This window comes from Bolinopsis microptera, chromosome 2 (assembly GCF_026151205.1).
Source record: "Bolinopsis microptera isolate Bmic1 chromosome 2, MBARI_Bmic_1.0, whole genome shotgun sequence".
Lineage (NCBI taxonomy): Eukaryota > Metazoa > Ctenophora > Tentaculata > Lobata > Bolinopsidae > Bolinopsis > Bolinopsis microptera.
Window position 1 is genome coordinate 5,005,331 of NC_087073.1, and position 26,843 is coordinate 5,032,173.

Below are 26,843 nucleotides of genomic sequence, written 5' to 3' on the forward strand. Positions count from 1 at the left end.
CGAGTTTTATTTCTTATCTTAATCGATGAAGGTTTGAATAATAAGTGAACCATATATGTTAACTGTGTACGGAGCAATATTAAATCAATATTTGTGCCAGAAAATTCTGGTTAGCTCTACTCAATGATCAATCAAACATTTTAACACCACAGTACCAACCACAGTACCAACCACAGTACCCACCACAGTACCAACTACAGTACCCACAACAGTACCCACTACAGTACCCACCACAGTATCCACCACAGTACCCACAACAGTACCCACCACAGTACCCACCACAGTACCCACAACAGTACCCACTACAGTACCCACCACAGTATCCACCACAGTACCAACCACAGTATCCACCACAGTACCAACCACAGTACCAACTACAGTACCCACTACAGTACCCACCACAGTATCCACCACAGTATCCACCACAGTACCAACCACAGTACCAACTACAGTACCCACTACAGTACCCACCACAGTATCCACCACAGTACCAACCACAGTATCCACCACAGTACCAACCACAGTATCCACCACAGTACCAACCACAGTACCCACCACAGTATCCACCACAGTACCAACCACAGTACCAACTACAGTACCCACTACAGTACCCACCACAGTATCCACCACAGTACCCACCACAGTACCCACCACAGTACCAACTACAGTATCCACCACAGTACCCACCACAGTACCCACCACAGTACCAACTACAGTACCCACTACAGTACCCACTACAGTACCAACTACAGTACCCACCACAGTACCAACTACAGTAACCACCACAGTACCCACCACAGTACCAACTACAGTACCCACCACAGTGCCCACCACAGTATCCACCACAGTACCAACTACAGTACCCACTACAGTACCCACTACAGTACCAACTACAGTACCCACCACAGTACCAACCACAGTATCCACCACAGTACCAACCACAGTACCCACCACAGTACCCACCACAGTACCCACCACAGTACCCACCACAGTACCCACCACAGTGCCCACCACAGAACCAACTACAGTACCCACAACAGTACCCACCACAGTACCCACCACAGTACCAACTACAGTACCCACAACAGTACCCACCACAGTACCCACCACAGTACCAACTACAGTACCCACCACAGTACCAACTACAGTACCCACAACAGTACCCACTACAGTACCCACCACAGTATCCACCACAGTACCAACCACAGTACCCACCACAGTATCCACCACAGTACCAACCACAGTACCCACCACAGTATCCACCACAGTACCAACCACAGTACCAACTACAGTACCCACTACAGTACCCACTACAGTACCAACCACAGTACCCACTACAGTACCCACAACAGTACCCACCACAGTACCAACCACAGTACCAACCACAGTACCCACCACAGTACCCACCACAGTACCAACTACAGTAACCACAACAGTACCCACCACAGTACCAACTACAGTAACCACAACAGTACCCACCACAGTACCCACCACAGTATCCACCACAGTACCAACCACAGTACCCACCACAGTACCCACCACAGTACCCACCACAGTACCCACCACAGTACCCACCACAGTACCCACCACAGTGCCCACCACAGTACCAACTACAGTATCCACCACAGTACCAACCACAGTACCCACCACAGTGCCCACCACAGTACCCACCACAGTACCCACCACAGTACCCACTACAGTACCCACCACAGTACCCACCACAGTACCCACCACAGTATCCACCACAGTACCAACCACAGTACCCACCACAGTATCCACCACAGTACCAACCACAGTACCAACTACAGTACCCACTACAGTACCCACCACAGTATCCACCACAGTACCCACCACAGTACCCACCACAGTACCCACCACAGTACCAACTACAGTACCCACCACAGTACCCACCACAGTACCCACCACAGTACCAACTACAGTACCCACTACAGTACCCACCACAGTATCCACCACAGTACCAACCACAGTACCCACCACAGTACCCACCACAGTACCCACCACAGTACCCACCACAGTGCCCACCACAGTACCAACTACAGTACCCACAACAGTACCCACTACAGTACCCACCACAGTATCCACCACAGTACCAACCACAGTACCCACCACAGTATCTACCACAGTACCAACCACAGTACCCACCACAGTATCCACCACAGTACCAACCACAGTACCAACTACAGTACCCACTACAGTACCCACCACAGTATCCACCACAGTACCCACCACAGTACCCACCACAGTACCCACCACAGTACCAACTACAGTACCCACCACAGTACCCACCACAGTACCAACTACAGTACCCACTACAGTACCCACTACAGTACCCACCACAGTATCCACCACAGTACCCACCACAGTACCCACTACAGTACCCACCACAGTACCCACCACAGTACCCACCACAGTACCAACCACAGTACCCACCACAGTACCCACCACAGTACCCACCACAGTACCCACCACAGTACCCACCATAGTACCCACTACAGTACCCACTACAGTACCCACCACAGTACCAACCACAGTACCCACCACGAGGATACCTCTATCTCATTCTCCCATGTCACGTGACAGTGAGTCCCCACGTCTCCTAGTCTGTGCTGAGAAGAGTTCTCACAATTACCACCAGGTCCCTAGCTGGTCTAGCTGGTTCACTGACTCCACACCAACATAATTGTAGTTGTTAGTCAGTTTACTGGTCCTGATTAGCCATCACGGACAAGAGTGCTCTCCCAGCCCCCAGCCAACGGGACCAATCTGACCGCTTGTCCGAGAAGAAAACCACCACGTGACCCACAACGTGCGAACCACGTGGAGAATACAAACAGCTGCACTTGAATAAACCTTGCTCATTTGTAAAGAAAAGCGTTCCCCTCAGCACCTGTTACTCTCATTAGGGAGCTGATTAACGATCGCCTAATCCCCGATTAGAGCTATTTAATAAACCTTGCCCGCTAAGCCTGTGATTGGTGCTTTGAACAATAAAACTCCGAGGACAGAGGGACCCCAGGGGCTCTCTAACCAGCCAACATTTAATAACTTAGCAGAGCACTTTACTGAGTAATTACTACGCAGTTTGTATTTAGACGTCACGTGGGGGAGCCCCGCATTGTGGCGGTGATTGAAGTGCACTGTCACGTGATCGTTTCGAGACCACGTGACCCGCAATCAACTCCCACGTGGGCAATGTGCACGTTCCTAAAGACCCGCTCTGTGGTGATTGGCTCCTCCTAAAGGCCAGCCTCACACTGATTGGTTGCCCCGGGACTTGTAATAAGTGCTAATGGAGATTGATTTCGGAGTAAGTCCACGTGGTTGGAGGTCACGAGGTCATGGTAAGGGTCTCGTGACGGAGCCAGCCGGCGGGGAGGGAGAGCAGATCAGAATACTAACTCACTTTACACATGCCATCGTACGTTTCCTGCAGCTTTCGATATAGATGTGCTGTCGTGTGCTTTCCGTAACCAAATAAACATGTCAGGATATGGTTGCATGGGTTCCACCTATTAAATTACAATAACATTGTCCGCATCTGCTTTCTGCTTATCAAAAACCCTGTCTTGTGCTCTTTCTGTTTCACTTAACGCTCCCTTCTTTGCTTCACATAACATAGTTGACCCCTCCTTTAAATTGATAGAACCTATCAGAACCTGTCTTGTGTTTCCTCTTACACGTAGACGCCATGTCGTGCGAACTGCGAAGGCATGCCACTCGGAAACTGTTTTTAATATCATGTTCTCAGCATGGGACGACACGATCAGGCATGTGTTTCCTTATCATGCACGTGCACAAAATGACAGCTATTGTTTGCACGTGTATATATTGTGCACTGTCAGCTTCTTCCTGATTTGGCACGTGCACTCCTAAACGCTTGCTTTCTCAATTATGACATGTTCCTTCTAACATCATCTTTACAGTTCTCTGTTCTTAGATTGTACCTTGATATCTTAGTGGGACTGTCCCCCAGTTTGTCTGTCTGTCTAGATATTTCTCAATTCTCACCCTTTGGTTGTTGGTTAAGGGTCTACCAATCGTCAGCCTGCATGTCTGCCTGCATGTCCGACTGACTATCCATTCGACTATCTGCCTGCCCTCCAATGATCCACTTGCCTCACTGCCTATACAGATCTGTCTGTGTCTGCGTCTTTATCTATGTTTCCGCCTACTTGTACCTTTACCCGCCTGTTTGCCATTCGTCCAGTGTTCCAGTTTGTTTGTCTGTTTGTTTGTCTGTTTGTCTGTCCGTCTGTTAGTGTTTGGCTGCCTGTTTGTCTGTCTATTTGTGGCTGCACAACAAATTCTGATGTTTGATTTTTCAGTGACCAACGGACTACGGAACGGTTACACAGCGCACTCACAGACTGGCCAGGAAAACAGAATAAGTTGCCGTTGTTATCAGCAGTGAAGATGAGTAGTTTCTAGTAGTGAGGAGAACGACGATTACGCTTCAGTGCGAGTTTATGCTACGATGATTAGTGATTACAATCAGTTGGAATTAAATGAGACGATTATCGAATGAGACGGTTATTTAAATGAGACGTTTTTTTTTCTGGGCAAATGTAGAACAAATTAGATATCGGTTTACGTTTGTATAATCTTCAGAGTTTAGATACTTTAAAGCTTTTTTAGTACAAATTTTATGATTTTTCTAAGGAAAATTAACAGTATACTTCAACTTTGTTTATTCTATAAATTCTGTTACATTTAATGTTCAGTGTTAATTTTGATTGATGATGATAGTTATTATATTTGGATGCCGAAAGAAAAGAATTTTATTTTTGTCAAGTCTAAGAGAGAAAAATCCAGTAGTAATGCTTATAACCATGGCCAAGACAACACTTTTGTTATATTTGTCAGACTTAAGTCGAACATCAAAATAGTACTTAAAAGCAGAACGAGTAATGCATAGTATCAATGGGATAGGTCTGGACAAATGTTTGAGCACGTGCCAAATAACTTCAAATTCAAATTTCGAGATGATCCAAATGCATAAGGTATGTAACAACACTTCCCAGACAACACAAGTTATGAATAAAAAGTGATGATCACGTAAATCTGATAGATAAGGGTTTTGAGGTTTGTGAGATGTTGGGGTATAATGTAGGGGTATCCGTAAAGGTTTTGGGTTATCAGAAGTGGTCGTGCGATCACGTGCCTGCCTATAAGTATAACGCGACACTGACAGCGATTGATCTTAAATATGTTTCTGTCGGGGCCGCGCGTTTCAGGCCATGCAAGTGCAACGTCACGCGTGTTATCTGGCTGGAGTGATTCATCATATATGATCATCCATAAATTTTAGGGTTAGAATTAGGGTTCAACTTGGCTGTTAATAATACTAATAGACTGAACTGGCGCGAGCTACTTAATTTTTCGCCAATATTTGTACTCATGTCTGTCTGTTAATAGTAGATGATAGAATATAGTCATATAGAACTAGAAGGACATCCTGGCCCTGCGTAGGGGTTTAATTTTATCTTTATACAGTTACACACGATGGGTGATATTTTGCGCCTACTTTATACGCCTTTCCTTGCACTGGGCCGCGGCTAAGGTCTACCACAGGGATGGTTCATGGTAGCTATGCCAGTATAGTGTCCAATGAACCTCAACCACACAAAGGAAGAATTGAGATTAAAAAACCAAACAATGATATCTACAAGTACAGTAATACTAATAGTAATATGATATGGGGGTCAGGCATCGAGCAGCATATCTAGTCTCAGTTCTTCCTGAACTGAAACAAGGAGGGAAGGGGGACTGCCTCTCTACTGTGCACTGAAGTAAGCCTTACGCTTGCATGCTATATATGAAGTGTACTACCCTAAAAAACCCTAAACCACGAGAAACGATAAAATAATCAATACTACTAAATACAAGTCCGGTTTTATAAGCACCACATTATTATTATCATTGGGCACACCACTACCAGGACCCATCTATCAACCAATGCCTCGGATCTGGATAACATGACTTGATGTGCATTGTGCAACGGTCTACGCCTTACATCTACAGTAGGTCTTTCCGGACAGTCAAACTTTAATGCAAGCGATCGCATTGAATGTGGTAAACTCATAGAATTAGAGGCAGTCCAGCTTGTGCAGTTTTAGAGTCAAATCATGATCGATGAAAAATTTTTAAATCGCGACGCCAATTGCTTATTTTTTAGTTACTAGTTGATACGTTACTTTGCGTCCAAATTTGACGGAAATCCCCGTTATCGACATCGTAACACTTTTTGATGCACTTTAAGTTTAAGCACGATATTGATAACATGCAGTTTGGTTTTACCATGAAAACACTGTCTTAGTAAAGTCATGACAGTGAAACGTACTGATATTGATAGTTTTAAAGTAAACCTTTCTTTCCTGAGGCTTGAAGTTGCACCTTTTCAAAAATGTGCACTTAAGCCTAAGGTGGAGGTCAACCACAGGGAACTATCTGCAACATAAACTCAGTTCATTTGTCAGACGCTGCCTGACCCATTATCACCTCGTATAGCCGGGCCGGAGAAGAGGGTACATACCGTACTGTACCGTACTGTACCGTACTGTACCGTACAGTACGGTACGGTACCGTACCGTACTGTACCGTACTGTACCGTACTGTACCGTACTGTACCGTACTGTACCGTACTGTACCGTACTGTACCGTACTGTACCGTACTGTACCGTACCGTACTGTACCGTACTGTACCGTACCGTACCGTACCGTACCGTACCGTACCGTACCGTACCGTACCGTACCGTACCGTACTGTACCGTACCGTACTGTACCGTACTGTACCGTACTGTACCGTACTGTACCGTACTGTACCGTACTGTACCGTACTGTACCGTACTGTACCGTACTGTACCGTACTGTACCGTACTGTACCGTACTGTACCGTACTGTACTGTACCGTACTGTACCGTACTGTACCGTACTGTACCGTACTGTACCGTACTGTACCGTAATGTACCGTACTGTACCGTACTGTACCGTACTGTACCGTACTGTACCGTACTGTACCGTACTGTACCGTACTGTACCGTACTGTACCGTACTGTACCGTACTGTACCGTACTGTACCGTACTGTACCGTACTGTACCGTACTGTACCGTACTGTACCGTACTGTACCGTACTGTACCGTACTGTACCGTACTGTACCGTACTGTACCGTACTGTACCGTACTGTACCGTACTGTACCGTACTGTACCGTACTGTACCGTACTGTTGTACATACCGTACAACAGTTCATGAGTTTATGTTACGGTATGAAAAATGTATGTCACGACACTGAACACTTTTATTGGAAAAGTATGACCAGGAATAGTCATCATCATTAATTTCACTTTTCAGCAGAGCCAAAATTAACCTTGGTGTTTTAAGTTTAACTTAAGCTAGTTCACAAGTTCAACTCACATGAGCGTGCGAATAATCTGGATGGGCATGTGGAGGTCAGCACGCTGAGTCAAGTTTAACTGACGGTCCACATTGACAATATTTTCTTTGTGAGATTCCGAGTTTCCATGGTTAGCTCTGACATATCTTTTAATTGACTTAAACTTGCACTCGATTGTGTAAAAAACGTCAATAAATTGGCATGGCATGAGCTGAGGTGTAAAGAGGTGCTTTGAGCGGCGTTACTTTTAAGTAGACTAAAAGCCTGTTATAAATTTACCTGGACGTCTGTAATTACGTGGACGGATGTGACCAAATCGTTTCAAATACCATGGAAATGATAAACAACCACAAGCAGATTAATGACCTAAATACGGGTAGCGATTAAACGGGCGGTGCCATTGCTTCAGCATTTGTGAGCGCCTTCAGCTCCGCCGAGGGGCGGAAAGTTGGCGGTATGTTCGTGACGTAGGTTAGGGGTGAGGTTATGGTGGCAGCGTAGTAAATGCCGTGGTAGCATATAGTGGCGTCGATATAGTTACTGCTAAACCTGTGAAACGCATCGATAACCATTTTAAATCTAACAATTATCAAAAACTCGTCCATGTCATCATGTCAGTTATGCAGTTAATAACTTCGTAGTTTTCCCTGCTCCTTGAAGTAAATTAAACCCCTATGCTAAACTCTATGTTATACGTATTGCGTGTTTATTTGCAAAAAATTGGTCCCTTCATTTGATAGCGTGACGGTCACCACATAACCCATATGGAGGTCGCCGCATGAACATTGGTTGGCTGCCTTCACAATTACAAAAAACGCATGCTGATCACTATATGAATTGCATGGCAGTCACTATGACCAAACATGCCACATGGCAAACATCATGATGACCACTATATTATATTTATATTGATCACTACATCAACCGTATCGCTGACCATACGCTTTTCAACACAAATGGATGAAATAATTCTGCTCCAATCACGATTCAGGCAAATTCTCTTAGTCTTAAAGGTAAAATACGTTCACTTTTATTGTATCTGTTCCGGGTCTTCCTTCGTTCTTCATAAAAACCCATTCAAATATCAGTTCAAGTACGAATTTTGAATACAATCTTCTAATTCTATTTGTTGGGCGTGGAAATATGAAATATAAGTAACTTCAGTTTGATCCATTTTATAAGCTAAAATCCAAAACTAAAACCCTTAAAACGTCCGATCACCAAATAATAATTAAAGGATCATAAGGATATCTGCGCACTCTGGAGATCGGTAACCACTTCGACAATTACAGCTATGTACATTGTACAGTCTGTTATAAGTATAATCATTAATTAAAACTTACATCGTAATGATGTTGAAATTTTATTCGCATGCGTGAGGGAACCGGAAATTGAAAAGATATAATTATGATCATTAATTTATTATGTTTTTTCAATTTCCGGTTCCCTCACGCATGCAACTAAGCGTACTTCTGCAATCTGCAGGTTCCAACTTGGCACTCGTCAGTGCGTTTCAGTGCTTCCACTAAGTTCCAGTACCCTTGCTTATAGTCATACTGCACTGGTTAGATTGATTCTTGTTAGGTATGTGATAATGTATGCTTGCAGATTTTACTCTTTCCTGAGTACACACCTTATCAACCGCCAAAAAACCAAAAAAACATGCTGATTGCTAATTGCTTAATGAGAGCAATTAAAAAAGACAGGAAACGACACAAGGAACGTGAGAAACATGATTTTTGAACTGTCTTTTCTTCTGCAGAAGTTAAATCTTGGTTAAGTCCACAGCATGGAATTAAAAACTAAATGATGTATTAAAATTATTGACGAAATAGCCTGTTCAAATGTTTGCCTGTTTGGTTAAATTGACCGCTGATCTTTGAAAAGATGGCCACTAAGCAGCAATGAGAACGTAAACTTATATATATATATATGTTAGCTTTTTTTAATTTTTTTAATAGTCGACAGAAATTGTGACCGGAAATCCATAAATTAGGGAACTGTTCAAAATACACACGCACGCAAATATTAGAAAATAGTTTAAAATATTAAATGGACGAGATATGTTTACTGATTGTATCTTCCGTTAATAAAACACTTATACGATGTCATATACATTATACAGGTACATAATTTGCCTGGTGGAAAATGTTAGGTCATATCCTATGTGGCCATTTATTTGCATCAATTGTTATCGATGTATTTTTGGACGCTGATTCTGAATCACCCCAATGACGTAGGGTAAAAATGCCTTCCTGAGGAGTTATAATAGGCAAAAAACTGGTTTGGTCTCGTGACAGGCTAGTAAAACGCAAATTCGATTGTTTAGGGCTAGGGTTGTGGTTAAGGTTATAGTTAGCTTCGGGGTTGGGGTTCCGGTTAGGGTTTATGTAAAACTGTTTTTTTTCGGCTACAAAACCGTCACGTGACACTCTGTGGGCTAGCGAAATGATATGAGCCAATTGCTATAATAATTAATATGTAGTTTAATGATATTGATAATACGGTGAAATCACGCGCCAGCAATTTCAAATTTTTCATAGTTACATTGTAACATTATTTTATTTAAGTCAGTTTATCTATGTCCATGTCAATAATGATTTTTGTTCGTTGTTTCAGTATTTATTACTCTTATAGTGAGGATTTTCTATCGTCTTGTAAAAAAGAAGCTAAACATTTAATCGAGCTACTTAATTTGTACCATTGAATTTAACCTGGCTTGTGCTCAGTTTATGTTTCGGAGCAATTAAAGATTGTACTTGACTTCTAACATAAATTTAACGGGTGATACTCGTAAAATATTTGTTCCAATTATATCAGGACCGTCGACGAGTCCAACTCGGCGCGCGTCCTGGTAGTGGTATTATAGGTTGTAAACCTACAAACATAAATATATTGCTTATGGACGCGTTTTTAAGTCTTGTTGCCATCCGAAATTCTGCGTAAATTGCGGCTTTGGTTGTAATGTATAACTATAACATATAATCCTCGGGTCATGTCAAAAATTTAACATTATTACCATTTTGAGAAGCAGAAAACGGCGAAAAAGTTACAACAATATGTTGTCTGTGGCCAAGAATTAAAAAGATTTCTATAAAAAGATAATGTCAAATATCGACGATCCTAAAGCTCTAAAGTCTACACTCTACATAGGCAAGATTAAAACTAAAAGGTAAGTTGAAATGTCTGTCAAATCTATTAGGATCGCGATCGAGTGTGAACGTTAAATTAACTGTACCAACCATTATAATTCAGTTACCTACTTCTCACAGTGCAGAAACCAAAGGAAAATATCGCAAAAAATTCCCCCATCTTTCGCCATTATCCATGCCGAAAAATGAAAATTTCCGCTGTTTTTGCCAATTATAGCGATAACTTCACCCTTCTTTCTAGCAATGCAGGGCGCAACGAGACATACAAGTACCACTCTGCTACTGTTCACAGTGCTCCTGCCAGCTGCCCTGACAGACTACACTCCTCACAAACTTGAGTACTGCCAGAACTTCGTGGAGCTCAAGAGACGAGGGATTGATCGTGTCAACATGTGCCCGGGAGTTAACAGGATCTGCTGTGCTCACTGGGTTACCGGCGCTAAACCACATAATGGAAGGTACAAGAACTCGACCGTAAGATTTCAGAAAATCACTTTGACTTTAGTCTCAAGTTCCGACATTACCGTATAAACTGGTGGCCCTCTCTTCATCGCTTGTCCCTTAAAATTTCAACATGTAATTACCACTCTACATTCTACAATCTTTCATCACTCAAAATATCAAAACTTGATTATAAGACTGATCACTTAAAAACACTCTACTGCGCGCGCTTCTGACTCATTTCCTCACCCCCTCCCGTCCCCAGTGCGGTAGGTGAAGATCATAAGATGGATGTGAAAGCGTACTGCTGCAACGATGACACGAAGTGCTGCCGTGGTAAGTGCTGTAATAAAGACTCCTACTGCTGCAGCCAGCACTCTCTCGAGCTCGACGCCCCGCACGTCTGCTGTCCCTCCAGCAGTCACTGCTGCAACAATTCCCGCGGAGAGATGGTCTGCTGTCCGGAGTTGGTCAAACAGATATGGATTGTTATTGCTATTATATTGTTGGTTTATACTGCTGCTAAGATTTCAAGGGCTCTGAAGGTGTATTGTAATATGGTCCCGTTTGAGGATGACAATATAAAGCTTTTAGATGAAGATGAAGTTAGGAAAATGAAATATTGTTTCTTTGGGTGTGATACTCAAGCTTTGAAACAGGGTAAATATGATAAGATTTTGTCACTTTGATTGATGACAGAAAAATATGGGGATTTGGTTGGTGTCGTTTACTTACAAATAACTGTTTCATAGCATATATTCGGTTGTATGTATTGGTATAAATTAGATATCACTATATTGATGATTATCAAATTATGTATTTTAGTTTTGCTTTCAATAGATCACAATGCTGGCAAGCATTACCGTCGCCCTTATATTCACAACACTATTTACCCCCTATACGATTATATCCCCTTTATTGTTTTCCAGGCATTAAGACTCATCGAAAGTAGTTCAGCAGGTACATTTAAGTTCAAAACATTCTAATTCAATGTTGAAGATGACAGGAATAAGAAATAGTTGTATGGAGGTTTTTAAGAAATTTGCGCAAAATACGCGCCAGCATGTTATACGAAATTAGGTAAAAAACCCAAAATCGCCATATTCAGGTGCCTTAAAAACCATGTTAAAATTGAGTTAGAGATCTGAAACTTTGCAGGGCGTCTAGACCTTGTCCAAATCGACTGTAAAAAAAATGTCATGTTTCAGGAGTATCGGGAAGTGGGTTTTCTGGAACCCCTGTTTTACAACAGATTGTCGTGAAGATATATATGTATGTATAGACGCTTTTTGCAGTCAATTGTAGCCTACATTTAAGTGTCCGTAGATTCAAAAGTATAAACGATACAGTCATTTCGAACCACAGGTTTTAAAGATAATTGTTTAAGCTTTAGTTTACATTGTATTGAAAAATAATTTAACGTCATCATCATCACTTGATGACGTCATCAAGTTAAGTGTTTTTAAAACTTGACTTTTGACAAAGTAACAACTTTTTTAATCGATTTTACACTATTAAGGAGTAATTTTACTCAAAATCTGAGGACATTTTCATCTTAGATAATTGTTCAAGCATTCCGAAAATCTACCGGAATAGTTTCCTACCTTGCTCCTTCATAAAGATATTTGCTATTGAAGTTAGTGCTTTTTTGAAGAATAATTTTATAAAAACACAAAAGTTGTGAATTAGTATTCTCTGGTGTTGGGCCATCCCTTGGGTTGTGGAGCTCAATTTTGCTTCTTAAAGGTGTAAATTGTGTTATAGGCTAGTTTTAAAGTTAAAAATCGAAAAGTTGCACACGTGGGGACACGCCCAAATTCATTTAAAATCGCTAAAATCGCTAAAAATTTTGATTTTCACGATTTTTATCAACTTTGGAGTCCCGCTGTGATCCAAGTTCTTTTTGAAATCTTCTGAAACTTTGCATGCTTATCAAACTATATATTAAATACCACTATGCAAAAATTTACGGTGATTCAATATTGTATGCGCACGCGACGTCCGCTCAAAGTTTGCACGTGCGAAAGGTGAGAAATTTGCTCATTCGTGATTTCGAATATATTCTGCTTTCCACGATATTTAAATGGCATTATATATGAATTTAATGCCAACTTGAATGAGTAAAAAGTGCCATATTCAGTCGGTTATCGACAGAAATACCTAACTAAACACAAGGAAACGTTTTCAAAGGCAGAATTTCGAAATCGTCGAAATTACCTCCTTGTTAATGAAGTTTCGACTAGCTGTGTAAATTATCCTGACATTATAATCAAAAAGAGATGATATTTGACCAAAACCCATAATCATGGGTAGAGTGTACCGCTGCCAGTGTCTCTCTTTTCCAAACAAAAGGAAATGATATTAATTTGAGGAACAGTCCGCTAATGCAAATTGATACCGAGAATGAAATCGGTCGCTCGCTTTTTCCATTCGATCACGGCTTACGAATTGTAATAAAGCTTATTGATTTGAAAAAGCGAGCGACCGATTTCATTCTCGGTATCAATTTGCATTAGCGGACTGTTCCTCAAATTAATATCATTTCCTTTTGTTTGGAAAAGAGAGACACTGGCAGCGGTACACTCTACCCATGATTATGGGTTTTGGTCAAATTATGACATAAGTATTACTTGATCTTTTAAATCTAATTGCTGTCATAAAATGTAAATTAGTACGACGATAAATATTCCAATATTAACAGTCTAAAATATGTAAACAATGTCAGCCCTGTATGCTCAGGAGAGTGTTACTACTTTTGATATCTCAGTATCTGTGAACCATGCAGAATTGTAGCCTTCTTAGTCCAAATGGTACGACGAAGAAAAATCTCGGTAATATTTAAGCTGAAACCATTCTATGAGTAGGCTACACAGAGGTGTAACAAAGGGCCCCTACCCGCTGATCTGTTATGCGGGGGGGGTCTATGTTCTAGAATTTCAGGCCTCTTTGTACGAGAAACGGTTCAATTTGACTGACTTTTTACTATGTAATATCACGCCCAACTTAGCGTTCGGTCGAAGCTGGAAAAAATTATTGGGTGGGTACCAAAAAACTGACTGGCCGGGGGGGGGGGGGCAAAAAAATACCTGACTTTTAAACAATATCTTAGGTCGCTCTTTTCTACATACTGTATATAAAGTATGAATTCTGTGTAAAAAAGTTAATACAAAATATTTCATTCTTTACTTAAAAAGTTTCTTACCATTTTCAGTTAAGCTGGAACATTCTGTGAAAAATAGACTTTTTACCTGAATAATACCATAAAGTTCGCAGACTAGTTTATTATTCAATGCATATCTTCGCAATTCTGTTCTACTGAATCTAGTTTTCTAACAAACATTTACATTCCTAGATTTTTAATTTTATTACTATCTGGATATCAACAACAACCAACATAATGGTGACCAACTGACCACTGACCATAACCCTGATGATTGTTAAATAATTGAATTTGTGGAAACGGCGGTTGGTTATGAAAATAACACATAATTTGGTGCTTTCCATGAACTGTCTCTGGACACCCATAGGCTAAAACTGTTAACACAGTGCGAGGTGTGGTAGTCAGAAATATGATAATAAACGTGACAAATCTTTTGAGCGGTATATTATAATTACTTCAAATTTAGCACAGAGAGCAGGAACAAAACCTCGGGGTCTTGGGATGGTCAGAGTAATTGTGATTTAATTGAATCTCACAGTAAAGAATGAACGTATTTAGGCCCCTGAGGTGTTGTTAAATTAGCAGCACTAGAATTATTATGATATTGAGACTAGGAGCCCTCTAAAGTCAACTACTCTAGAAATGAGCAGGTATGGGGGCTGCCAAGCCTGAGGGAGAGGGAATGGAGCTGCACTCAGCACTGCAGTCCTGATTCCATTACAAGTGCACAGGACCTGCCCCCAGGCCCATTGGAAATCAAATTTCATGACATTAAAATTAGTTGTTTGTATCTGGGCTACCTGGTGTTCGGTAAGTCTCATGAGTCCGATCTCCCGCTGGCGGGCGGACCTTTTGCTGACTGCTCTAAACCCAACTAATCAACCACTTGTCCCGATCTCACAGCCGAGCCGCCTCTTTTGCTAAAATAACAAACGTGTCCCCCTTTCACAGCACATATCCTTGATTGGATGAACGGTTTCGGTAAAATCAAAGCCACGGCTGATACAACTCTCCCAAGTAAACATGGTTAAATTAGTATGATGAATTAAAATGTCCTTTTCTCAAGTAGGTAGCCGGTAGCTAAATCTCATTTGTGGCGGGGCCGATCCCCGGAATACCCAGCACAATAACTTTAGGGCATCATGGAGAGCAGCCTGCCCTGCATCATTACTCCCAGCAACTCGTAATTGATGAAATTGAAGTTAGGTCACTACCCAAATTTCTATTCATGCTAAACGTTTAGAGGGAGAGCTGGTGAGTGAGAGAGAGCGGGAGGAGGAGGAGTTTGAAACAGAGTGAGTGAGAGCTGAGTAGGCATCAGGCAATTAGTGAGCATCCTCCCCACTCGGCTAGCACCTCAGTCGCCCCTGAGGGAGCTGTCAGAACCATTAGGAGTAGAACTCTCCCACAGGGCTAGAATCCATGAATACACATTCTGAGTGAGTGAACAGTCAACCAGGTGAGAGGAGGAAGTGCTACAGAGTATCCAGCCCTGACAAACAATAGATCAGTAATCATTACCATGGAAACGTGCCCAGTAATTGTTTGAGAGCACTTGTTCTGGAGCCGTATCGTGGGATCTGGGGCCACCTGACAGGAGCCAACTCCCACAGTTCCCGACCTGCCCCCACTACCTGACCACCGGACTGATTTTTAGCCGTACGTCCCCCCCCCCCCCCCCCCCCGCGTCCTCCTCCTTCTTACGTATCTCTCTTCTGACAACAGGTCTCCTCTCCTTTTTCTTCGTCACCTTTTAATCCTATTTTTCCAGTTCACACACATACACTTTCTCAACACCTTGATTCTCCTCCTTCAATTCTGCTTCCCAAAATTTCCCCATCTTTTTAATTCTAGCGGGACGCTCTTCTCTTCTCTACCGCCAACTAACTTTAAGGAAAACTAAACTTGGTTACTTGGCACACGAAACCGAATAAGATTTTAAAACAGCACTTGTACCTATCAATGGTGGTTGAGTTTATTCTTGAAATCATCTCACAATCAGATTTCCTTCGAGACTAATCTCAGAACGAAATGTTCACAACTTGTTGAATATTCCGTAGGTCGCGACGTCTGGCAAGAGAAAGATGAGTACCCCAAACTGTGATGTGAGTACGGGTTGAAGAGAGGTGTAGTGAATGTTCAGAGAAAAAATAATGGGTCAGACGAGTGATTCAGTGGTGCTGACTGGCACCTTTAACAAAATATGTGTAGTGTGTACCACTGGCTCGTGTAGAGTTGGCCACATTTTATTTATACTTTTATAATGTACTTTCAAGGAAAAAAGTAAAGCAGGTTAGCGAGGCGGTATTGCTTGTTAGACTTAGAGCCACCCATATTTACTCTCATCATCACCAAAAACTTTAAACTTCGATCTGACATTAAGAAACAGTCAATAATTACTAAATTCACCAGTCTGCCTCAATATTACCGTAGCAACTACCAAGTGGCAAAGTCTGATAAAAATCACATTTATTCAGAAAAAGGAAACTCTATTACTCTAAGAGTTTCAGCCATCAAGGAGCCCAATTTTGAAAATTTGTCGCCGGAATTGACGCCTTATTTACAGACCACCCCCACTGCCTCTTGCACAAACCACTCTCTGATCAAAGACACCTCGCCCACAGACCAGTCACTACATCTTCGGCGATTATACTCGAATTAAACGGGGATGGAAATAAACAGTAGATAAATTTCAAGATAACGCACTGATAGTTTCAGTGTTTCACGGAATTCTCTTATCAGCAAATTATCATAGGGTCTGACTTCCTAGATTTGAGAGATAAACCCAGCTTATTTTCGCTAGATTTATTTGTAGGCATATACTCATTTTTAAATTTAGGTTTTGGCAACTGTTACAACTTTCTCTGTTCACTGCTCAGATTTCTATTTGTGCTCCGATTCGTAAAGATGACCAAAGGTGAGTTAGCCTTACATTTTCGGCTTGACTTCCAAATATAAAACAAGGCTATCAGGTTATAAGGAAAACTGTTCGAGTAAGCTTTCATTTTTTGCTAATACATTTTCATACCCACAACCACTTTACTAGTACCGAAAGGTCAGAAAAATTGGTCTTTAAATATTTAAGGAGGAAGTTTATAGTCAGTAGGTACTTTGTTCAGGCGCAAATAGCGCCTCACCTAATTTAGAATGACTCTGCCAATTTTAATTTTAATCCAATCCTATGATCAAATTACGGGCAAATTAAATTAAGGCTCGAACCTGAACACGATATTCCAGACGAACATCGACAATCGACTTTCGTCTACACTTTTACAGCATTAGTCCTGAAAAGATATTATTATAGAGAGAAATTACATAGGAATAAAATCTGTTTCGGACATAAAACAGGGTGGCCCGAAAGTCATTGTGCACTTGCGTAGTCCTTGGCTCGAGAACAAATTCAATTGAACTATCCAAATGCCATATTCCCAAGTTACCTCCCACTCCTTTTGCTGATGTAATTCTGGGTTTCAGCCCATACCACTGTAATCTTGCGTGATACAATCGTTTAGGGAGAAAAAGCACAATAGCGTCAGTCGAATCGAGCGTTTCTGAAAACAAAGAACTTGTGAGAATTCTGATATCGACCTTCACAGAAACTGAAAGAATTCCAACAATTTTCTTTGGCTTATTTTCATGATACAATCGGAAGTGAAATATGGGTAGGTGCTGCTTTTCATTGTAATACATTGCTAAGGAACTAGTGGTCAGACTTTAGCTGAAGTGCCTTAGTTTGGTTCGTTAGTTAGCGACAGACTGCCGAGTTAAGGCACTTTGTGTCTGCACAAAGACCGACACACAACCGTCTTCACGTCAACGGAAATTATTACTCCCACTATGTCCACAAATTACGGCACTTCTTCGGAAAATGAACTTAGAATTAATAGCTTTCCCCTGGAAAGCTGGGGCCCAAAAACCGTGCCTTTTAGGGGTTTACTGCTGTAATCTTTTTATTTAAAAAACCCTCTGAAATTTTGCCCTTTCGTGCCCTTTTGGGGAAATTTATTTTTAGGTGAAGTTTTTGCAGGAAAATTCGAAATTTTTTCCGAAAAACGGTTTTTTCGAAAAAACTGGCTAATGAACAAAACACCATCCATATGAACATCTATTGCGAGGGAGAGAAACACTAAACAGAAAAAATCGGAATGAGAGCGCAGTTTGAGGAGCGGGGTGAACGAGAGGACCAATACGAGCCGCTTTTGGGAAAGAGTACACCCTATCACGCATTTCGAAAGCAGCAGTATCGAGTAGACATTGCGTACTTCTCACGTGAGCGCCTTTCCCCAACCCCTTTAATTCCCCAAACTCCCTTTCCCTCTTTGGACAGCATTCCAGTGTCCCTTTTTACCTGAAAGTTACAACTGACAAACGTTTAACGACCACGGGCGCCCAGTCCTACTCCCCCGTGACATCTTTAAAACTTTTTTTGGGGAAAACCGGGGCCCACCCTGACTTTATTTTCTTACTTGAACATTTTAAGATCGTTTCTTGTCGACTTTTGCCCTTAAAAATTTGTAAACATCCCGGAAACAAAAGGGTATACGACACTTTTTGAAATGAACATTTTCCCCTAAAAAATCCAAAGGAAAAGGTACACATCTCTACTTTAAATTTTTTAAAAGTTATTTCACAATGCACCAACACACATCAATATCAATACAGCTATATTTTACTGCAGTACCCGCATGATTCAGCGAGGCTTTTACTGTACCGATTTCAAAATAAAACCTTATTTTTTGTACAAACTTCAGCCTTATGCAAAGTGACAAAAAATGAATAAGCTAAATACAAATTATTTAATCGTATGCCTGCAGCAAGGCAACAACTACAACTTCAACTTAATCTTTGCGATCATACGTGCATCAGCAAATATTTTCTTCTTTGATCCAATATTTTTTATCAGGCCTTGCAACATTTTGCTTCAGCTAATAGTAACTTCACATCCTTCCTAATTCCCAACCTTATTTGTAATTTTAATCCCCAATATCTGCTTTAAAAAAGCTAACGCCTGCAAATTTTCAAATACAATTTTCTCTAAACAATCTTTCCAATCCTAGAAATGTGTCAGAAAAATATGTTTATACAGATCCATGTTAAGTTTGAATGCAGAAGTCTTCTAAACTTCCAATTTTATTTATAACGGCTATCATCTGAATTTTCCAGCTCAACCTATCATAGGAATAAATTCTACAAATAATCTCCTAAACACAGCAGCAATTTTAAAGCAAGTAAATAATAATTTTTAAAATTTCAAATTGTGGAAACCTCGTTTTTTCGGGCCAAAAAATTTTTCAGGGTTTTTTAAAAGGTTTCTCATCTCAAAAAATTTTTCCCTCCCCTTTTTAATTTAAAATTTCCCAAATCAGAATCCCTGAAAATAAATTCAATTTTCCTTTGTTTTTTAAAAACTTTAAAAATGATATGCGAACCATAACACGGCGGTTTTAAAAAAATTTTGAAACCCTTTCTTTGAGCCCAAAAATTTAAATATTTCATACTAAAAAAATTTTTTCCAAGGGTTTTTTAAATGAATCAAAAAATTTTTTGGAAAGGGAAATTGGCCCAAAAAAAGGAAACCTTTTGGGACCCTGCGCCCTTTTGCCAATTCTATATTAAAATTCGAGTACATTTTAAACTGTTCAATACTGATTTTTTAAAAATTCATATTTCCTGGCTTATTTTTTAAATATATTTAACCCCATTTTAAAACTTAGGCCTGAAAAATTTAGTCACGATCGAGGACAAAAACTGTGGAGGGAACAGTGGCAGTGAATAAAATAGCGCCCTTAGGCTAGCGAATAGGTATTCCCGCCATTGACCATCATGCGCTAGTTTGCTCAATTTTCTCCACCTTTGTTTAAAACGCTTCGATCTCTCGTGTATGCTATGATTTTAGGTGAGTTTTGTTGATTTCTGCTGGGCCGTCCCACTCGAATGTTTCACGGTAAATTCTGCAACTGCAAGGCAGGAAAATGGGCCCAAATCGCTTGTCGTTTGAAAATAGGCAAATTTGTCTGTCTTCTGGCCATAATCAAATTTAAAATTGTTGACCCAATATAAGCCATCTTTCCCAATTAAAAGAAAAATTATGCCAGTTGGGAATATGGGCCTTATTTGTTTGTAATTCGACAATTAGCAATTTTACCGGGTTTTTGTAGACATGATATTTTCAATTGTTTCGATATTAGCTAAATTTTTGGCGGTCTTAGTGATACTGAGAGAATTTGAACTAGGAGCTTAATTCTAGGTGTTTCTAAAATTTTCCTTCAAGTTGCAGCGATAAATTTTTCGAATGTACGCAGAATTTATTTGAAAGATAGTTGATTCATTATTTGTGCCACGAAATCTACAAAAATTAAGCCAGGAGTGTTGATAAGATCATAATTTGCCCAATTAAAATAAATTTAAATATTATCAAAATTATTCAAAATTTTAACCTGATAGCAAATTATGATTCAACGTAATTTATAAAAAGAATGCAAAAAATATTTCCAGCCATAGGATAAGATTTTTCATCCTCACACCTAGCTTTATGCACAATCCATCTCAATCACACATAAAATTGTGATATATTTCAGTTGCTTGATTTTTGTCTTCCTCGCTCCAGTCTGACATTTCCCCCAATTTTGACACCTAGTGACCGTATTATAATATTATCCTGTTTCAGAAAAACGTTTCCTGTGTAACGTGTGCTGCAAACAGTTCCAGCACAAAGGAAATCTAAACTCTCACATGAGGTCGCACACTGGGGAACGTCCTTACAGTTGCGATGTTTGCGAGAAAAGGTTCTCAACTTCTGGAATACTCAAAACACACATGAGGACACACACCGGGGAGAAACCTTATCTCTGCGATACTTGCGGCAAACGCTTCTCTCACATCGGCATTCTTAAGGTGAGATTTTGTCTTGTCACCGAGCATTTGTTATAGTTGATTTATTTTCTTATAATTTTTTTGATTTTTAGTCTAGTCGTTCGCCCTTTGTTTTTTGTTCTGCTCGAATTTGCAATCTTTTTGCTTTGGTTTCCTCGAAATGAGTGTAGATTATTATTCGCTTCCCTGGACACTCTTACATATTGATATCTGCTCTCCCGAAAATAGTAGCAATTTGCTTTTGGATTTACTTGGCTTAAAATAGGCAAATTTATCAGATTGAATTTCCTACTTTGTTGATTTGCTTTGCTTGAAATTGGGAACATTATTTATTTACCATTTGATTCAGATATCTGCCATATCACCTTAAAACATGGCACAAATAATATCCTGGAGGGGGATTATTTAAAACATAAAAGTGATTCAAAAAGTTTGTTTAGCAGGAGCTTTCAAAATTCATTTGTAAATCGTCTTTAGCTGTATCGCCGTAATTATTCCTTGAATTTTCTCACGAAATTTTATTTTAAATTTCGGCAACGGCTTTGAATATACTGAATCACACATTTGGCTTAAATTTCATTTTCTGTTCTTTTTCGTTCATATCTTTTTTATTTACAGTTGCTGGAGGTAAATTTGTATTTACTCAGCATGATATTTATCAGCGTAGCCCTCAGAAGTTTTGACAATTTTTTTGTACGGCCCAGTTTGCTTATCCCTATTTTTCGTTCCGATATTTTATTTTTAAATATTTTCTAACGTAGTGTTCATTTTCAGAATCACATGCTGACACACTCTGGTGAGCGACCACACAGATGCCCGATACCAGACTGCGGTAAAGACTACAGCCGGGCTGCTAACCTCAAAATCCACATGAGATCACACACAGGTCAGTTTTTAGCCTAGCCTCCCTAATTTTAGCGTCAAAATTTCTCGGTGACGACTCCTCGCACGCCATGTGCTGAAAATATGAACTTTGTTGCGATTTTGCGGAGGAGTTTACGCGGGAACCCTTAGGGCGAGTCGTTTGTACTCAGGGTCAATTCTTCGCTCATTAAGAAGTCTCTAAATAACTGCTCCGGGGTTGAGCGGTCATTGCATCCACGAATAGTAATTCTATTAGGTCAGCACATCAGTTCAACCTGCTCTGTTCCTTTCAACGCGCCAAAACTCGCACATTTTATTTACCAAATATTTTTTCAGGTGAACGTCCATTCCGATGTGAATACCCGAAGTGTGACTGGACTTTCGTATCGAATGCTGATCTGAAAGTGCACATGAGAACACATTCAGGAGCTAAATCCTTCACCTGTAACGTGGAGAACTGCAAGAAAGAGTTCCTTTACAACCAGGACCTCAAAAACCATATCCTCTCGCACAAAGAAATCAATATGTAAGTATTGCGCACTGATTTATTGCGCCTCGCAACCTAGTCACGTACGGTTTTATTTTCCGTTTTTGTAAAGATAGTTTATATATTTTTAAAACAGTGTTTATTTGATCATTTTCAATCAATTCATTATTAAACAAGCGCCGATTTGTCATAATATCCCGACTAAACAGCCATTATCTTCAGGTCTATAACCGATGACTGCAACTTCCCAAGACCCCCAGATTATCAAAACTATACCCGAAAGAGCTGCCAACTACGACTGGATTTCGCTTGAAAGTAAGTTCTAAAACTAAACTAGTCCATTGAAACTCAGTAATTTAATAATATGCCCAATTTTCAACAGAAAGAAAAGAACCCCATTGTTCTATGTAAGACTTTCGTAAATCTTAATATTGTAAAAGAAATGTACGTTCTGATCCGATTTCTAACCAATCACTATCTTCAGGTGAATTCAAGAAGATTGAATCCTTTGGAGACTGTCAGAAATCCCACTCTGGACTAAAACCCTACTCCTGTTCGATCTGCTCTCACAGCTTCTCGACACTGTCGAAACTGAAGCAGCACATTAAAGAGCACGACACAGTGAGCGAAACCCGACCTTACAAATGCACTGACTGCTCCAGAAAGTTCTCTCAGCCCCGCAACATTCACAGACACATGGTGCTGTCTCACGGCAAGCCGGAGACTACTGGACCCTTCACTTTAGCTCTGATGTCACCGGAGAGGATACCCTTCACTGACAAGAACTGTCAAGGAGAGCGAGGCAGGAAGCGACCACTGGAAGAGCTCCATAAGTCTGCCTTCACCCCGGTCGCCAAGTCTCCCAATACTTCTCCTGACGGAAAGCTGACCCCACCCGCCAAGGTGTGTCGTAATGGTAACCCCACCAAACTGTTCATCACCAACGTGAAGAGTCTGCGAGAGGAGAACCCGTTCCCAGACATCACACCACTTGACTCACCGGACTCCGGAAAACTAAAGATAAAAGAAGAGAAGAAGTCGCCCCGTCACCACCCCTACACCAAACCTTCTCCAACGAAGACCAGTTCTAGACAACCCCCTAGACTGGCTCCTAAACCTCCGCAATACGCCATAGTGCAGGCTGTAAACCTCCCTACTCTACACGCCTTCAATGTCAAGATAGAGAGACAAACCAGCTCTCCTCCAGCAGCAGTAACCAGCGCCCCACATGTAGCAGTCCCAAAGTCTCGACCAGTAACCAGCTCACACACAGCAGTCTCCACTGCCCAACCCTCTCCTCCAGCCAGGATTCACACTCCGGAGACCCTGCATTCGATCACAATGGTGGATCAGATCAGGTACGCCGCTGTGATGACGTCATTCGACCACTTAGTGCAAGGGTATCTAGCTCACAGGACCTACCAGTCTCTAAAGTGCTTCTACAAGTGCCTGACGACTGCTAAACAGTCCGTGGAGTTAGGGACAATGCCATGGTGAGTGCAACACATACCTGTACCACTTGCTACAGTGGTTACAACGACAATGTGATCAACAGCTGATGAGACGAGATGTGCTAGTCCTGCCCTGTCTGCAGCACAGGTTACTCAACACGAAGAAAGAAGATTGAAGAAAGAAGACACAATTTGAAGAAAAGAAGAGAAGAAAGTAAAGAATAAAGCTGATATGTTTATACGCAATTTACCACCGTTTTGTACCATGATATTTTATGAAAGAGCACATGTTTTGTACTCTGATATTACGTACTCGGGTTTATTGGACACTCATCATTTGTTTTATACATTTTTATTCGGGCGGATCGCTTCAAGAGCTATATTGTACATATTAATTATCATTTATTATACTCCTTTTTAATTTATCAACAAAATATTCGAATTGTCTTTCTCTTGTTACAGACCCTGAACACTCCAAACTGTCTGAAGTAAAACGCCCAACTCAAATTCAAGTGTGATATAATAGACCAAGCAAAAAGTTCCCCGCAAAATATGTCTTCATAATGAGCCCTTATCTGATAACGTGCCCTTATATCTTAATTCCTCTGCATTGTCTAACAAAATTTCTCCCAATAAAACCTTCATGTCAGTACAATCTTTACTGTTGCAAACAAACATTCTCCCACAATCACCCAGAAGACCAATGTCTCGAGAGTTTCTGATTTTGCCCTAAATTTAAGAAATAAGAAGGAATCCTCCAGTCTGACAACACTGCAGTGATGATGGATCGTCTAAATATTACGTAATATAATTGGCAGAGAGTTAGGAAATGCTTACACCATGAGTGTTATTTCTACATAAGATATGTGTAAAGTGGCTGAGGGAGTTTGAGTTTAATGTGGACAAATTCTGGCTTACGCAATGACAGATTCATAATGCTCCTAAAACTGTGACAAAAATTGGACCAACCGTACCCAATATTGGAATAAACTATAAAAATAAGGAACCTACAAAACGGTCAAACTAACTCCTTCTGATGCCCGTAACTTGCTACACCGCTGCCCAATTATAAATTTTATGGAGGTTACCCGATTTCCCAAAATTTACTCCTTTTTTGGTTCATCGTTCCTACTATCACGCTCTTTGTAAAATTGGACTAAATCGTCATCCATATGAGAAAGAAAGAACATCCTTAAAGATATCAGATAGTATCGTGTATGTTCCTCTTACAGAACACTATTTACACTGAAAGAAGGTTCTGTCTTCTACCATCACGGACAAAAACTGATAGTTGTAATATTCCTTAAAAATTGGTTTGAATAACTCGTGCGTTCATAAAATCTACAACGCGCGCCATTTTATTTTCTCGTGCGCGCGGTGATATGTACTTTTATAATTTCGCGTTTTCCAAAAATGTCTGTAGAACGTGTAGCTTCAGAGGGTGTATTCTCGATCACTGCCCATGTCCGTAGTTTCGAACTGTCGTCTGTCGTGGTTAAAAGTAGATGAACTATGAAAGTTGGACCATGTTACAACGTTACATAGTAAGTACTGGTCCTATACTTATTTCGTTTATAGAAATCAGCATCCGAAGACAGCTGACAGCTCCAACCAGAATGGGATGGAATATGGATAGTCAGGAGACTGCTTACTACTAAATCTAGATTTAAAGGCATTATTGAACAAAACTGTGTGGATTGCATCTGGGATCTGATTTTTCACATACTCCTGTTTAAATTGAACCCATTTAGAAGTGTGACGAAGAGTGAAGATTGTTACTGGCAACTTACCAGAAACACTTTATATGAGTCACCTTGTTCTTTGAAGGAATGTTCTAGAGATGATCTGCTCAACAAGGGGCTGCCCCGCCATGACTGTCCTGTTGTAATCCCTGGTTGGGTTATTAGCTGTTAGTTAGAACAAATTACTTATACGGGTGTCTTTTACTTATTTTTAGTAATTCAAAGATTTCCCCCCCCCCCCCCCCCCCCCCCCTTAGTAATTCAAAGATTTCCCCTAAGTTGCTCATATCAATAGGTGGTAAGAATGTAAGAACTACGAACTTAGTTAATCAACTAAAAAGTTTCTAATTCACTGACATAACATTAATGCGATGACGGACTCTATTTACGTATTTTACATACTTGTTGAATTCTGGGTTTTCACTTTGAATTACTCCTTGTATTTTGATTTGTGAATATCTTCGAGATAGAGAGCCGGGTGGCTCGCTAGTTGAGACTGGACCAGACTGGCTGATAACGTCTACAACTACAGTTTCTGTTCTGGTATTTATAACGGCAGGAGGGCAGGGCAATGCTAGATAGCTTACATCCAATAGTCCAATAGAGTGACTGTTTAAAAATGCTTAAGTCTCAGAGCGACTCATAACGTCTCACAAGGGCTCATATCGGCTTACAAAGGCTTATATCGTCTCAAAGTTAATACTTTGCTAAATTACAGTGAGCACGTGGTGTTGAGCAGCTGTTACCATGCTGCAATATACTACGTCCGGGTTTCCGAATATTCTAGAAGGTTATGGATATTCTATGAGTACGCTTATATAGCTTCACAACTCAACTTATACATTCGTAACAGTTGATTAACATAACATAAGTTTGTATTATGTATATTACATGTTGTTAAATGTTTATTTTGGTGTTGAATGAGAGCGAGGCTCTGTTCTCTTTTACTAATTGTTTTACTAGCTACAATCCGCTTTCAATTCATTAATTTCTTCAGTTTTTTTCCGTATATTACCACATCTTTAAGTTAATGATATTAAGTTTAATCTTATTAACTTAAGAAGATTTTTACAATTTTAGCGTAACATTGTCAAGCTATGTATTAGTTGCATTAGTGTAGTGATATTTCTTAATTGATTTACTTTTACGTAACTTAGCAAATGTATTCAAAGAATTTTCTTTAAGTTGTAGAATCCCGCACCAAAGTTTAGCCGTGATTCAACTTTTTAAACTATAAGCAAATTAACAAGGATCAAATT

At 40.5% G+C, this 26,843-nt stretch overlaps 3 protein-coding genes across 3 annotated transcripts; all 3 read left to right on the forward strand.

Annotated features, from left to right (window-relative positions):
• The first annotated feature begins 55 nt into the window (after positions 1-55).
• Positions 56-2,701, forward strand: LOC134826716 (mucin-2-like). The gene is made up of 3 exons (XM_063839206.1): positions 56-66; positions 537-883; positions 1,005-2,701. The coding sequence occupies exons 1-3, from the start codon at positions 56-58 to the stop codon at positions 2,699-2,701; spliced, it is 2,055 nt and encodes a 684-aa protein (XP_063695276.1).
• A 14,373-nt stretch (positions 2,702-17,074) lies between these two features.
• On the forward strand, positions 17,075-22,434 carry LOC134826717 (zinc finger protein ZFMSA12A-like). Its single transcript, XM_063839207.1, has 4 exons — positions 17,075-17,084; positions 20,835-21,061; positions 21,815-21,926; positions 22,241-22,434. Exons 1-4 carry the CDS (start codon positions 17,075-17,077, stop codon positions 22,432-22,434), a joined length of 543 nt encoding a protein of 180 aa, XP_063695277.1.
• LOC134826560 (zinc finger protein 629-like) lies at positions 18,572-24,272 on the forward strand. Its single transcript, XM_063838972.1, has 6 exons — positions 18,572-18,758; positions 20,835-21,061; positions 21,815-21,926; positions 22,241-22,430; positions 22,614-22,706; positions 22,876-24,272. Exons 5-6 carry the CDS (start codon positions 22,625-22,627, stop codon positions 23,886-23,888), a joined length of 1,095 nt encoding a protein of 364 aa, XP_063695042.1. The 5' UTR covers positions 18,572-18,758; positions 20,835-21,061; positions 21,815-21,926; positions 22,241-22,430; positions 22,614-22,624; the 3' UTR covers positions 23,889-24,272.
• Positions 24,273-26,843: the final 2,571 nt, after the last annotated feature.

What these genes read in the sequence shown, in the direction of transcription:
- LOC134826560 (XM_063838972.1), top strand. Translation starts at nt 22,625, where the DNA reads ATGACTGCAACTTCCCAAGACCCCCAGATTATCAAAACTATACCCGAA. An exon ending in CGACTGGATTTCGCTTGAAA is followed by an intron (nt 22,707 to 22,875) that starts GTAAGTTCTAAA and finishes CACTATCTTCAG; the next exon opens with GTGAATTCAAGAAGATTGAA.
- LOC134826717 (XM_063839207.1), top strand. An exon ending in CTCACATCGGCATTCTTAAG is followed by an intron (nt 21,062 to 21,814) that starts GTGAGATTTTGT and finishes GTTCATTTTCAG; the next exon opens with AATCACATGCTGACACACTC. An exon ending in CCACATGAGATCACACACAG is followed by an intron (nt 21,927 to 22,240) that starts GTCAGTTTTTAG and finishes ATATTTTTTCAG; the next exon opens with GTGAACGTCCATTCCGATGT.
- LOC134826716 (XM_063839206.1), top strand. An exon ending in CCACTACAGTACCCACTACA is followed by an intron (nt 884 to 1,004) that starts GTACCAACTACA and finishes TACCCACCACAG; the next exon opens with TGCCCACCACAGAACCAACT.